Source organism: Protopterus annectens, chromosome 2.part1, assembly GCF_019279795.1.
Source record: "Protopterus annectens isolate FY-2018-M chromosome 2.part1, PAN1.0, whole genome shotgun sequence".
Classification (NCBI taxonomy): domain Eukaryota; kingdom Metazoa; phylum Chordata; order Ceratodontiformes; family Protopteridae; genus Protopterus; species Protopterus annectens.
In genome coordinates this window covers 583105155-583120538 of record NC_056729.1, presented here as the reverse complement: position 1 = coordinate 583120538, position 15384 = coordinate 583105155, and the positions used below count along the sequence as shown (strand labels likewise).

The 15384-nt window shown below is 40.0% G+C and overlaps 1 protein-coding gene across 1 annotated transcript in view; it reads left to right on the top strand.

Annotated features, from left to right (window-relative positions):
* Positions 1–238: 238 nt before the first annotated feature.
* PREB (prolactin regulatory element binding) overlaps positions 239–15384 on the top strand; it is a 491749-nt gene continuing 476603 nt past the window's right edge. Inside the window, exon 1 of the mRNA XM_044062359.1 lies at positions 239–462. Coding sequence (XP_043918294.1) covers positions 328–462 — 135 coding nt within the window. The 5' untranslated portion in view covers positions 239–327. The remainder of the gene's footprint in view (positions 463–15384) is intronic.

The following is a 15384-nucleotide window of genomic DNA, read 5'->3' as shown; positions in this document are numbered from 1 at the left end:
GAGTGAGGATACTGAATAAAATCCCGCGTTACTTATTTTTTAACACAACCTTTGTAGTAATCTGCAATTCTGCAGATAAACACTGCATAACTTTATTATTACTCACCCCTAAATTACATGCTCCAAGAGCCCAAATTATGTAACAAAGCTAAGTACCGGTCACGTGACACTACGACGTGGCCGGTCTCCGTCCTGTCAAAACTAATCAGCCACTGCCAACAATTCTAGGGAAATACGACGTCAAAGACCGGAATCACGTGATAACGACAAACGCTCAGCCTCATTTTTTGTCATGGAAACTGGAGATCACCTGTAAGAAGGAGAAGTATGGGTCGGCGTAAACATCCCGAGTTGTACCGGGCACAGTTTCCTCTGTATACAATTAAGATAAGTCCAGAAAGTGGTTTAGTCATCACTGCAGGAGGTGGTGGGGCAGCAAAGACCGGCATAAAAAATGGAATGGTAAGGGTGTTTGAAGCATGTATGTTTACACTCAGGACGAGTTGTGCTTATTTTGGTAACAAAAACACTAACAGCCCCAAGTAAAACTGTTAAGACTTTAAATGTTTCCATCTACAGCTGTAATCACGGGTACCTATAGTCTGCCAGTCTTTTTATCTTTTATAAAGTAAATCTGTCATCACTTGTATTACTGGACACAGTGGTCAGTTTGGAAGATCGATTTGTCCTTGTCCCCTATTTTCCTGCTATATTGGAATTTAATACAGCGTTAAAGTGGTCTTTACATTGTATCTTTATCGTTGTGTCTAAAAGTAAGCTTTTTAGAATTTTTTTTTCTGACTGCGATGGCAGCTTGTCGGTCAGTGCTAGACTTAGAGGTTTCTCCGCATTTGCGATTAAGCTTCAGTCCTGATTGTAATTGCTTGCTGTTTTGACTACTGATTTATGGCGCAGCAAGTGGTGTGTCAGAAAGCACGTAAGTTGATGTTCACGCTGCAGTTGGGCTGGCAGTACGTTTGCCATAAGCAAATTTGAAACATGCATAATGAAAAGTCTGTTATGAAGAATTGCAAAGCTAATGCTTTCCTGTTGTTAGAGGTGCATTAAAGTGTCTATAGGAAATCGTCAGTTCCATTTTACAACAAAAAGTGTAATATAGGAATTTAATTTCAAAAACTAGGGAAAAGAGAACAAGAAATATAATTTTATTGTAAAACAAGTATAGGAACTTCATTGCTGTGCATTCCTCTTTGCACATTCAGCAGCTTCCACTACTATCCCTGTACAGAAGTGTTTAGCACTTGCAACACTTTTATTTTCAGAAATTACAGTAATGATTAAGCTGAATATTGCCATAATCTTCTTAACTGTCATCTGAGTCACACTTAAGTTAACAAATGCATTGTTCCCACAATTTTTAAGACCCACAGTAAACTTTTAGTTAAAGGCTAGTCACCATCCAGTAAGAAAATTTGTAATACCAAGAAGACCTATGTATGACCTGCAAACAGGCTGCATATATCATGAGGCATTCCTTTGGGTTAGTAGATTTGTCCCCATCGTCAGTTGCATCTTATTTAAAAAAAAAAAAAGTTTAAGAACTAATTTTCAAACTGTCTTCCCTGGGTTGCAGAGCAGAGTTGTATTGTTTCTGCCAAGCCACAATCATATGCCATCAATTCAGTACTGGTTTACTAGAGTAGTAAATTGCCCATCAATCCAAACAGCTACAAAGAAGTATTTTGAAGAGACAACAGCAGTCCTATAGAAAACTCATACACAGTCCGACAAAGCTTAAAAACTGCAAGTGTATTTTGAATATACACATAAATGATTTGCTCTCTAGTGGCTGTTAGTAAAGGCTGGCCTGGTTTTATCAGCTCTGCAACCCAGGGAAACCCTGTCCTCAATTTATCTCTCTGTGAATTAATACCTTTTCCCCATTGTCAAAATTATTATTTTCTGAACAGTGCCATCCTATTTTATGTGAATACTTAATTTTCCTCCCTTTAATTATACTTGTGTATATAAGAGCAACTAACAGGGTCTCTACCTGCTTCACTCCCCACCCCCAGTGGTCCCACCTTTATTACACTCACAAACCCCTCCCATCTTTCCAATAGGCAACCACAGTGCTAACTCAACACTGCCTCCTCCATCTTCCCACTACTATCGCACCTCCTCAACTAACATGTACAAGCATACCTTACCTATGCTCCCTGCATGCACTCTCCTTGCATATCTTACATCCTACCAAAGCTCCATCATTCCCCCACTCAACCACTACCACTGTACTACTACTCACACCACCACTCATGTCTCACCCTCACTTAGCTGCCCTCCCACCAACTCAAGAACCATCCCTGTGCACCCCCCACATATTCTACCAACTATATTACTCAAACATAAAGCATCCCTACAACTTAACATAGTAACCCTCCCACCATACCTATTACCCACAGAGCACAATCATAAAGTTTCCCTTATAAACAAACACATTCAAAAACTGAGAAAACTAATAACCTCATGCGTATCAAAACTAGCACTAAATGGAGACATCCACTCCAACCCTGGCCCTACCATCTCCAACCCCAATCCTCATAATCAGACTAGAAACCACAACTTCTCCCATATTACAGCCAATAGAAAGCCAAGTGACTTCCGTCTACTAAGCCTAAATATTTTTTTATTTTATTTATTTATTTATTTTACATTTGTTGACCGGGCTAAGTCTGGCTGGATACATGTCCATTTTCAGCAGAGGCCCGAGGAGAAAAGCTCCACTATATACTGGTACATTACATTAAAAAAAAACATTATAAGATACACAACTTATATTATAATGAACTAAATTGAATGTAGGATATTAACATATAAACATTTTTTTTACAGAAATGTACAGTTCTTAATTTACATTTTTTTTTATAGATATGTATAATAATAAAAATAACAATACTGATAGTAGAATAATCCATGTTATTAGGAAAAGCAGAGTAGTAATTTTGAAAAGAAAGAAAAGAAAGGGTAGAATATACAATACTATACATATATATATATTGTTATGATAATAAAAATGGTACCTTAGTTGTTTCTTTAAAGTTTTGATGAGCCTAGGGAGGTCCAGTTCTGGGAAGTTTATTCCAGTAAGAGCCAACAACATTTTTAATAAATAATGAGCTAGCTTTATTGTTGTGTGTGAGAGAGTTGTTTAGCAGTTGAGCTTGTGGTAAGAGGAGTAAGTTAAATGTGGGTAGGACAAGTATTAAAAATATATTGTGGTAATGGAGAATTTTATAGGTGATAACTAACTACTGGAACTTTGAGTGGAGGAGAATTGATTTTTGAAGTTCAAGCCAGCCCGAGTTTTGAAGTTGACACAAATGGGGACCAAATGTGAAATCTCTGCATGTTATGGTTATCCAACAAACTCCATGAAATCCATGCCACCATAGACTTGTACTCCCCAGATATAGTCATCCTGACAGAATGACAGAAACCTGGCTAAAACCTCACATTACCAGTGAGCAAATACTCCCTACAGGTTACAGCATACTAAGAGTAGACTGGCTAAACAAGAAAGGAGGCGGTGTAGCTATAATATTTAAACAGCATCTAAACAACCAGATAAAATCATCAGCTCCACAAATAGGCAATGACGAAATAATGTATACCAACCTCAGAATAAACCAAAACAAAACCATCAATATAATTGGATGCTACTTCCCACCTGGCCAAAACATCCCTCCACTAGAAAACCTCCTCAGCTGGTCTACCCACCATCTCCCCCAAGAAACTATAATTTTAGGTGATTTCAATATTGACCGGCAATCCTGTTCTGGCAACCATCCAACCCATCATGTAAACTTTCATGGCTTCATCCAGCTCTAGTCCAGTCACCAACCAGGATAAATAAAAACTCCAGCAAGCACACTTCCCTGGATTGGATAGTAGTCAGTAAGAGACCCTTGTCATATATAACAGGCTGCTTATCAGATAGCCTCAGTGATCACTCCCCAACATTTCTACTCAAAAAATACTTATACCAAGCTAAACCTGTCATCTACCATCAAATAGGTAAAAAACTAAACTTTAACCCACTCACATTCATCTCACCCCTCAAAGAATGTAACTGGCATCCTCTAAAGTACCTCAGCCTTGATGACGCAGTTTGCTACCTTCTTGAGCATCCGTAATTACCATACCCCAATAAGACTTTCCAGGACCAAAGCACAACCCTCCACATGGCTACAGAAAACCACTAAGTCAGAAATGAAAAACAGGGATAAAGCGTGGGAGCACTGGTGCAAAACCAAAACCCCCTCAACTAGACAGAAATTCCTAGAACTACGCAATAGTCAAAAAGTTAATAAAACAGGACAAATTTCAATACTACCAGTCTGCCCTAGACTCCTCACAACACAGCCCCAAACAATTCTGGTCCTCCATAAACTCCATCCTCCACCCAGGTAAAGTCAGTACCCCTCCTCCTAACATCCCTCACTCCTCAGAAAATATTGCTACCTCATTCAACACACACTTCACACAAACCATAGTATCACTAGCTAAACAACACAACCCCCCTCCCCTCCAACCCACACCTTCAACTAGTAATCTCCCCACTGCCTTCTCTTTTTCTCCTGTACCTACCTCCAACATAAAAAAAAAACTCATAACTAAACTTAAACCCACCAAATTAGCAGCAGACAACCTCCCAAGTTAATACCTGCAAATCGCAGCTGATGCTCTGGCCTACCCAGTATCCACCTTGATTAACCGATCTCTGTCAGAAAGTTACGTTCCCACACTGTGGAAAGTATCACATATAATTCCCCTCCACAAAGGCGGACCGTCCACAGAACTAACCAGTTACCGCCCCATAGCTATTCTCTCTCCACTCTCCAAAATGCTAGAGAGATGCATACACTCTCAGGTCTCAGACTACCTCCTTACTAACAACCTACTTTCCAGTACTCAGCATGGTTTCCGATCAAACCATAGCACCACCACTGCCTTACTCTCCTTTACTAACACTATCCTTCAGCATAAAAACAAAAACAATGGCTATCTCTCCTCTGCTACATTCCTAGACCTATCTAAAGCATTTGACATGGGCCCACACAAACAACTTATCTCTTTCCTCAATAACCTATCCTTCTCTCAATCAGTCACCAACTGGTTTCAGAGTTACCTGTCTGACCGCCAACAATCCGTTGTGTGACAGAATGACATATCTCCCCAACTACCTGTCTCCATAGGGGTTCCTCAAGGATCCATCCTTGGACCCCTACTCTTCTCTGTTTACACCAATAATCTAGCCTCTGCCACCAAACATGGCACACTCATACAATACGCAGATTACTCAACCATCATCTGCTCAGCCCAGTCCCTACCCAAACTGCAAAAAGTCACACAGGAAGCCTTTTCCTCTGTTGAAACTTGGTTATCCGATGCCCAATTAATACTCAACCCAAACAAAACTAAACTACTCATCTTCCAACCCACCAAACATACTCAAAACAACTCTCACTTTAAAATCACAGCAAAAGACAACACCACTATATACCCAACTGAACACACCAAATTGCTAGGAGTGGAAATAGACAATAAACTAAAATTTGACATTCACATATCCATGACCATAAAGAAAGTCCACAAAAAACTAGGAGCGTTATACAGAAATAAGCAACTTCTCACCAAAGCAGCAAAGATTTCAATAGCAAATTCCCACCTTATCTCCACCCTACTTTATGCCTCCAACCTAAGGCAATGCGATCTAAACAAGCTAGAGACCTGCTACAACAAAATCGCCAAATTCGCCACAGGGGCATCCTACCGTAGTCACCACTGTCTCTCACTTGCTGAACTGGGCTGGCTTGAACTCCCTCACCTCCTTCAGTGGTATCAACTCTCACTTGCCCACAAACTAGTAAACCATCCATTAAATGTCCCATCCCTCTAGAATCTACTCCAACCCTATCGCACCACCAGACCACTAAGATCCAGCAACAAAAATCACTTGCAGATCACTAAAGCCAATAACTCTGCTGGTGAAGCACTATTCTCTTGCACCATAGCCAAATTATGGAACTCCCTCCCACCCACAGTTACCTCCATACCATCATGCACCCACTTCAAAACTTTACTAAAAGCGCACCTAAAAACATGCTGGCTATGCCCTTGCAACTCCTACTCTAATATCACCCACCCCATCCAACCACTACCTTTCTTTCCACTCCACTAACTACCTTGATTATAGCAAGCTCAGATGCTCATAAGCCTAGTACTTATTATACAGCAGGAACTTCTTATTGTAACATTTGTTAATGTCTGTTATGTACTTCACAGATATAGATTCTAGTTGTCTGCTGATGTACTATGTTCTTCATCTGTAAATATGTTGTAAGTAATTGCTATGTTAAATTGTTAATCGCTATGTAATTCAATGTAACTACTGTCTGTTTATTTTAACTGTGGAGCTTTTCTCCCCGGGCCTCCGCTGAAAATGGACCTACGTCCAGTCGGACACTACCAGTCAACAAATGTAAATAAATAAAATAAATATGTGCTCAAAGCAGGACAAAGGCAAACATTTGCCTGAAAGTAACAGAATTTCATTCATTATTTTTGTTCTAATGCTGTGTTTCTCTGGTGGCGTGAGTGGGTGGAAATAGTAGGTTTATTGCTTCCTGCCTGCAACCCCCAATCCAGATAGCTTAGCTTGAACTTTGGCACCATTTTCAAACTCAATCCCAAATCAGTTTCCCTGGGTTGCAGTGCAAGGTAGTCTTGTGTCCCTCCAGCCACTGAGATATCATAGTAAGCCTTCATTATTGAAATACATACTAATTCAGATTTCTGTCAGTGCTGCTGTCCTGTAGTCATTAGGAACTGTTACGGATGCACATATTTCTGTAATATGCAAGTTTACTGCGCTGCTGTATACAGTTAAGGACCTGTTACCCAGTTATCTGTGGTTCTGATTTTTGCATTATGTTAGATACAAACAATGTGGTTGCCATTCACATAACATATAGTAGCAGGATTTTCTTAAAGGTCTGTAAATATTGAAATGCTGCCTGCATTTAATGTAATTAGCTAGAGATGTGCATAAGCTGGTACTGCAGTAGTAGTTGTTATTTTCACCTGTGGCTGTTTTAATCTTAAAAGAAATTGTACTTCTAATTAATCGACTACCGGTGTAGTCATAGTAGTAACCACAGTCATGTTTTAATCACAGGTCCTTGCTCCATTACCCTCCACTCTTGTTGTGTTTTCCACATATTAGCTTTACTACATACATGTTTCCAGGATCTTTTTAAAAGAAATAAATCATGTTACACTTAGTCTGTAGAAACTGAAGCTCATAAGGTTGAGGTCTGTATGCCTTTATGTAGTTTTACTGATTTTACATAAATTCACTGTTGTGTTCTTCTCACAGACAAATGATTTCTCCCTCTTATGTCTATACCGTGGAGGCAGTGGCGGCTGGTGACTTCAAATCCAAGGGGGGCTGCAGGAGACAGTTGAATGGGTGGGGTCAATGTGAATAGGTGTGGCCAACTAGAAAGGGGTGGGGCTATGCTCAAAACCATCAAAACTGTAACTTTAATTAAATATGCTGCCCTGAGTGCCAAAACATCATTATGAGAGTCCAATCAAGGCAAAATGAAGTGCAGAAGAAAAAAATATTTCAGTGCATTGGCTGCATGACAGCTTACTTAATATCTAGATGGAAACAAAAATGTTGTGATGCATGAAAAAAATTACTTTTTAAATACATTACTGGAATGCCACTCAAAATAAATTATAAAAAAAACGAGCAGCACTCAACTCAAACCACTTCTCCTTGCACTGCAGTTCTAATTATAATTTATATTCAGCTTTATTAAAGTACCAAGTAACATGGTGAACATAGCAATCTCTGTGATACCCCCCACTTGTAAAAATATTTCTTATCCAAATTGACCTGCTGCCTGACAACAACTATCTACTTGTTTCATGGTGAAAACATGATCAAAGTAAAAAGCTCAACATACATTGCTTAAAGGATTACTGCACAGGTTATGGACCACACGATAGATTGGCATTCTGTTTAGTTTGCAGGTAAAGCCTGCAAAGATGACTGTAAATCTCCATCAGGTGTAATGAGCTTCTTAAAATAATGTAATCCTGTCCTTTATTACAAATACTGTCATATGCATTTCAATACCCAAGGCTTGTACGTTATCTAGTTATGTAAGTATTCTCTGCATGGCAACAACAGAAAGACTTTCAGTGCTGGCAATGTTTTAACAGTATGCTTATTAAAACTTCCTTGCATCTTACAATCTCAGACAAGTTTACCTGATTGTCATTAAAGCATTGCTACTTAAACACAGAGCAACAGGCACTTTCTGAATAGTAATAAGCATAAATCAACAGTATAAAAATGACAGAAACCAGAACATTCTGCAAAATCAAGGACAGATGAAAAGCCACTGTAGTACTTGTGTCTACCTTGGATGGGGGGATACTCTGCACATTTACACTGCATAACTGCTCCTTGCCTTGCTTGGACACATCCAGAGTCACTACATAGGGGAGTGGGGTGCAACAAGTATGTCACAATTTGAAATGTCTCTGGCTGACTGTGATGGCCCTGACACATTTGTCATACCTCTCAAGCTCAGAGCAAGAAATCTGGACAAAGCCTTACAGAGAAGTGGGACAAAGGCCCCAAAATAAGGACAATTTTTAAATATTGTTTTTATAAACTTAGAAAGATAATAGAATAGTAGGTTTTGCATTAGTATGAATTTTCTGAAGGGTAGGAAATCTGAAACTTAAATGTCTGTCATGATTTTCTAACTTCAGTCTTTAATGATTTGCCACTAATTTGCCAAAAAAACACAATTTTATGAAAAATGGACCAAAAATGTGATGCAAAAATATAAAGTACCCACACAATACAGCTGGGAACCTGCCAAAGAAGGGACACTTTTTTAATATTAGTACTGCTAACTTGAGCAGCTGATAAAATAAAAGAATCTACATGCATTTCTGAAATAAAAGTAATCTAGAACTCTTAGTACAGTTATTTATTAATTGTAAACCCTCCATGTTTTCTTCCAAAATTGCCATTTTGCGGAGGGATTATTAGGGGAAGAGCAACATTTTGAACCAAAATCGGGGACAGTTGAGAGGTTTGAATATGCCTAATTCTATAAAGCAATTTATTTGCATGCCCCTCTCAACCTGTTAATGCAGGAAATCTGGACAAGGCCAAATATATTGGGGGAACATATAAAAACAGTACTAAAAATTGCTCTTGTATAAACTGAGACAGTTGATAGAATAACAGGGCTTGCTTTAGCATGCATTCTTCTGAAGGTTATGAAGTCTGAAACTCAGTGCCTGTCATTATTTAGTGACTTAATTCCTAAATGGTTTGCCGGAAAAAAACTTAAATTTTATGAGGAACAAACCAAAAATAAGAAGCAAAAATCTATTCATTCTGCAAAAACCTGGACAGTTGAGAGGTGTAGTTCAGCCAGGGTTGTCTTTGAGTTTGCCGCCCTTGACAAAATCATGGTCAAATGGAGCCTCCCCCCTGCAGCCACGATACCAGCACTTTATTTTTTTAGCGCTCTAAATTTTTTATTCATCCCCAGCCACGACGATATACCATAGTTTTAAAGCGTAGCCTTTTCCAGTAAACAATGAAGTAAAATGCATGCACCAATAATGACAAACTGCCCAATTCAGAACATTTCCATCACAGTCCACCGGTATCAGTACATATGCACAATCTCTGAAAAAGTAAAAGTCATCTAAATAATTCCACATTAAAGAGATCTGTAACTAATGAAGAGGTTGCTGCTAGCAAACAACTTTATATTTCATTGTTTCATCTACAAATAAAGTGCCTGTTGCCCTTGAGGAATAAATTGCCTATCTTACACTAAAATTAAAAAGTAATATTGCAATAGGGAAATGGATGGCAAACTGATAGGTTCATAGTTACTATGTATCTTCGCCAAAAAGGAGTACATCACCCACCCCCTTTGCAACACAGTACAGTATCAGCAATGCATCTGTCAACTGTGGGAGTAGAACCCACAGCCTTCTGCATCAAAAACAAGTACACTACCTGTTGTGCTATTAACAATGCAAGCAGACTCAGCATAAGCAACACTAAACTTTTGCTCCCCTGCAGCTCTCAGCTCCTTGTAAAATCTACTCACTCAGCTGTATCTCTGAACTTTGCAGCACAAGAAATCTGGAAAGCCCAAAACCCAGAGGCACATTTTAAACATTGCTTGTATAATGTTGGAAAGTTGCTAGAATAACATGCTGTGCTACCACCGTACATTTCACTGCCAAGGCTTGAACCCAGGACCCTATGCAAAACAGTCGGAGCAACATACCACCATGACAAATCAGCTGGTTGGTGAAAGACAGGAAGACTGAAACTTAAACGGCTACCATTTAGTGAATTCAGTTTTCACCATAGCTGTCAACCTCTTGGCACAAGACACCTGAACAAAGCCAATAATGGGGGAATACAGCCCCCAAACATAGTCAGTGAATTCCGTTCTCACCATAGCTCTCAACCTCTTAGCAAAAAACACCTGGACAAAGCCAGCAATGGGGGAATACAACCCCCCAAACATACTCAGTTCTTACCATAGCTCTCAACCTTAGCACACAAAAAGTGGATGAAACTAATAATGGGGGAATACAGTCCCAACAATAGGGACACATTTCAAATATCCATCTTATAAACTTAGAACATTGCTAGAATAAAAGCTTTTGTGTTACTGTGTACTTTCTGAAGAATATGAAGTCTGAAATTCAAATGTTTGTCATTTTTATTTAACATTTATTAACCAGGAAAGTCTGACTTGGAACAAAAGCCAATTTTCAGCAGAGGCCCAGGGAGAAACGCTCCAGACGTGGTTTTGTAAGACGGGAGGACACCAGAGCACCCAGAGAAAAACCACACAAACATAGGAAAGACATGCAGACTCCACACAGAAGGCACCCCAGCCAGGAATTAAACCAGAGAACCTATAGTTGTTAGGCAACAATGCTACCACTGCACCAATACATTACTGACTTTAAGGACAGAAAAAATACAGAAACCGCAGATTTTATGAGGAGCAGAACAGAACAAGTATGAGGAAAAAATCTGCAAATTCTTTGCAAATGGTGGGTAGGTAGGGAGTTCAGGCTCTTCCACCTGGGCCAAAGGTACAGGGTTCAAGCCTGTTCTCTACCCAACACCATATCACATCTAGGCATGTCCTTCCATCCAGCCCACAATAACAAGAGCAAGTCCTTCCCACAAGAGCAGCAAGCTGGGTGCTACCCAGCCTGTGGACATTGCAATCCAATCCCCCATTCAAGTCAATGCATTTGTAACTACATACACTTCTGGGATAGTGCTTCTGCATGCTCTCTTCCTAATCCAGACTGCTGGTGAGACGGTCTGGATTCTGTGTGCATGCAGTTCACCAGCAGTCAAGAAATTCTGCAACTTGTGTCTTTATTTTTGTATTTTCTTTTTTTTTATTTTATTTTCTTCTTTGTTTACAGCTGGGGGGGGGGCTGCAGTCCTGCAGACCAGTAGCATGAGCCACCCCTGCATGGAGGGAGTAGCTTGTGCTGAAAGTGAATTGGCTAGATCTGTTCTATAACTAAATCCTTTTTTCCCCTCCTCTGCCTTTTACTGTACCACTGTCACACTTATGCTGTACTAATTTGTCTGTGTGTTTCTTGTACTGTAAGGTATTTAGCTGTGAAATACTTTCTTGTAACCTATTCACATTTTAAGTCTCTCCCCATTTTCTACTCTTTTTTTTCCAGTGCCATGCATTTAAACATTATTTACTGGAATAAAAAATGTTCAGTCAACCCAAGCAGCTGCAAACTAGTATTTTGAGGAGACAACAGTATTACTTCATAACACCCATATGAAGTCTGACAAAGTTTAAAAACTGCAAGTGTTTGAAAATTATGCATTTGTGAACTGATTTGCTGTTTACCAGCTATTGATAGAGGCTGTCTGGTTTTCTTATCAACTGTGCAAACCAGGGAAACTCCATAGCCATACCTGTCCCTCAGTTTTCCAACCTTTGTATAAAATTTTTTCCTATGGTCAACATTATTTTCTAAACACTACCACCTTATTTTATGTGTATACTTAATCTTCCCCCCTTTATGATGCATGTGCCCAAAGTCAGACCAAAGCAAACATACTTGCCAAAAAGTAATAGAATGTTATTGATTGTTTTTGCTGTAGCCCATTGCTGTGTTTCTGTGGTTGGGGTGAAATCCACTGTATTTGCTCTCCCACTGTTTCGTCTCATTCTGCTCCTGTATCTTACCCCCAGTTCTCACCTACCCTCCCACACTACATTTAAACTCCATTATCTCTACCCATAATTATGCTTAGCCACTCAATATTGACCACCTTATATGCAAACCAAATCTTTCACCACAACCCTAAAGTCATCCTCAATCTATAACATCACTCATTCTTCATAGACCACACTTTTTCTACTACTCGTACTCTGTTTCCACTACACTGCTGTTCTACCTCATTCCACTGTTCTCATACTCCATCCATCAACCGTCCCTCACAAACATGGATCTCCTGCCTTCTAATCTGACCATAACTAAACGGATCAGAAAATCTCCTGCCCACATCTGCTACCTTTCTTCTTACTCTCTCTCTCTCTCTCTCTCTCTCTCTCTCTCTATTGCTCCAAACACCTACTTCCCTTCCTCTTCATTTCTACTTGCTTGAGAAACCTACTTAATCTCTTCTTCTCCTGTACTTGTCGTCCATTCTATCTCCATACTTCTTCCTTAGTAGTGATCAACTGCTATCTGATCTTCTTAATACATCTGTGGCCTCTAGCACACTCTACCTCACTCCCATTCACTCTTTATATCAGTCACCTTCCAACGTCTTGTACTGAAACACACTACCATATTTCCACTCACTCCCACTTCTCTTTAGCTGTAAACCTACTCTCCATCTCCTTCATTGACTTAAACAGAATAAATCATCTTAACACAAACTTCTCCCTACAAAGTAAGTCATCTTTCCACCATAAAGTTAACAAGAAATAGCCACTCTCCTTGTGGCACTGCAATCACATTTTAAAAAAAATATGGAGACCTCCATAAAGACTACTTGGCTTAATGGTTAAAGTCATCTCTCATGCACAAGGTATAAGGTTCAGTCTTGACCTCTGGCCAGTCCCATGTGTTTGCTTGTTTTCCCTGTGTCTCTGTGAGATTCTTTTCACCTCCCAATACCATGCTGAGTGTTTCCACCTCAAACTCTGCCAAAATGGAGTTGTGAGCAGCAGCACAGACTCTAGATGGTGCCTATAGGGGGAAGAGTTGTATAGGTTAACTGGTTTGGGCATCAACTGTGGTGTGCAGTATCCTCCAGCAAGGAGTAAACAGATAAGACTGTTCACCATGTCAGTGCTAACCATGGACCCATGTTAATGGTGGGAGGAGTGTACGTGCCCCTATTTGCCAGTGTTTGCCCGTCATAAAGTCCAGCAGCCCTGAGTCAATAAGCTGCTAGCTCTCTGGTGTCCAGTTGCCCAGCTTTGGTTACCAGGGATAAATTTGCTGAGCAAAAGATGGATGCAAAACCAATCAACTTACCAAACAAGAACTAAGAATTGCTACATTCAGTGTAGGTTTACCGACGGGATGCAACTTGGAAGTGGATAACATTGATAGTAAAGAGGTAATTGGACATCTTATGTATTCAGGAGACAAGATGAAAGGGTAGTGCAGCAAAGCCACTTGGCTTGGGATCTAGAGTCCACTACTCAGGAGGAGGATAGACTGGAAATGGTGTGGGAGTTGTGGTGAGGAAGAGGCTTCCGAAGACAGTGAGGGATATCATCAGAATTAGTGACAGTCTCATGGCATTCAGATTCCAATGTAAAGATAGGGCAAAATTCATAATAGTCTATCATTTGGGAAGTTATCTACAGCCAGAGAACTAGCACATTGACAGTATGCCCCAAAGACTTAACTTCGTTCAGAATTTGGGAGTTTATGTGGACAAGTGACTAAACTTTTGAGCAGCTTGTATCTATTGTTATAAAAAATCCCTTTTATACTGTACAGCCTGTAAACAAAGGTATTATGTCTAAAGCTAGGGATGTCATTGTCCCCCTTTACTAAGCCCTCATTAGGCAAATAAATGAATATAATGCCCCCTTTGGCATGTATATGTCCAGACACATAAAACAACTGAAATGCCCACAGAGATGCCTTACTAAAAGGATACAAGACCTTAACAGCATGTTCTACATGGACCAACTCAAAGACCTGTCACTATACTCGGTATCCTATAGACTGGTAAGAGGTGGCCAGCATCTGGTCTATATAAGGCATCCTCTGACTGTTACTGATTTACTTAAATGTATATCAGCAAATCAAATGGCATCAGAGATACTCAGTCAGGGGATCTAAACCTCTTTTGCAATGTCAGTAGAATGGTTTGGTGGGACATGCACAGAGAAAAATGAAATCTGGGAAAGCAGTAGGCTCAGATGAGATCACAGCAGATATGATAAAGATGTTGAGTGACATGGGTCGAGAGCGATCCTGAGGGTACTCACAACAGTATGGTGAGAGAGGCAATTCCCAGATGACCTCAGAATAAGCATACTAGTGCCAGTGTGTTCAAGAACAAAGGAGACATTCACAAGTGTAGGTAGTATAGAGGTATCAAACTCGTGTCCCACTGCATGAAAGTCTTGAAGGGGGTGATTGATAAATGAATATGCAAAGTTGTAAAAACTAAAAAGAGAGATGAGCAGTTTGGATTCAGATCAGGATGCAGCACAAGTGTCTTATGTTTGCAGTGAGGCATATAGTTGAGAAGGAGTTGGAGATGAGGGAAGAAGTCCAACTGGGCATTCCTAAACTTGGAGAAAGCATATGACTAGATCCCAAGAAAGATGATTTGGGCAGACTTGAGGTGATTTAAAATCCCAGAAACATTGGTAGAATTAGTGCAGGCTATGTATAAGGACCCAAAGACTCCAGTACAAATAGTGTTCAGTCTCACAGAGGGGTTCCCAGTGGGAGTGGGTGTGCATCAGGGTTCAGTTCTAAACCCACTGCTGTTTATACTGGTGGTGCACTACATTACCAAACGGGCTGGAGGAGACGGATCAGCAAAGCTGCGGTATGTAGACGATGTGGCATTACAGGCAAACCGTGGACAAGAACTTCAGCAAAGGATACGGAAATGGAATGGAAAACTTAAAGTATATAGGATGAAACTTAGTACAGATAAGACCACTGTAATGGTAGCAAATGGAAGAAGTCATACAAAGCTGAGAATTGAGGTAGAAGGGAAAATAGTGGAACAGATTAACAGCTTCAAATGTTTGA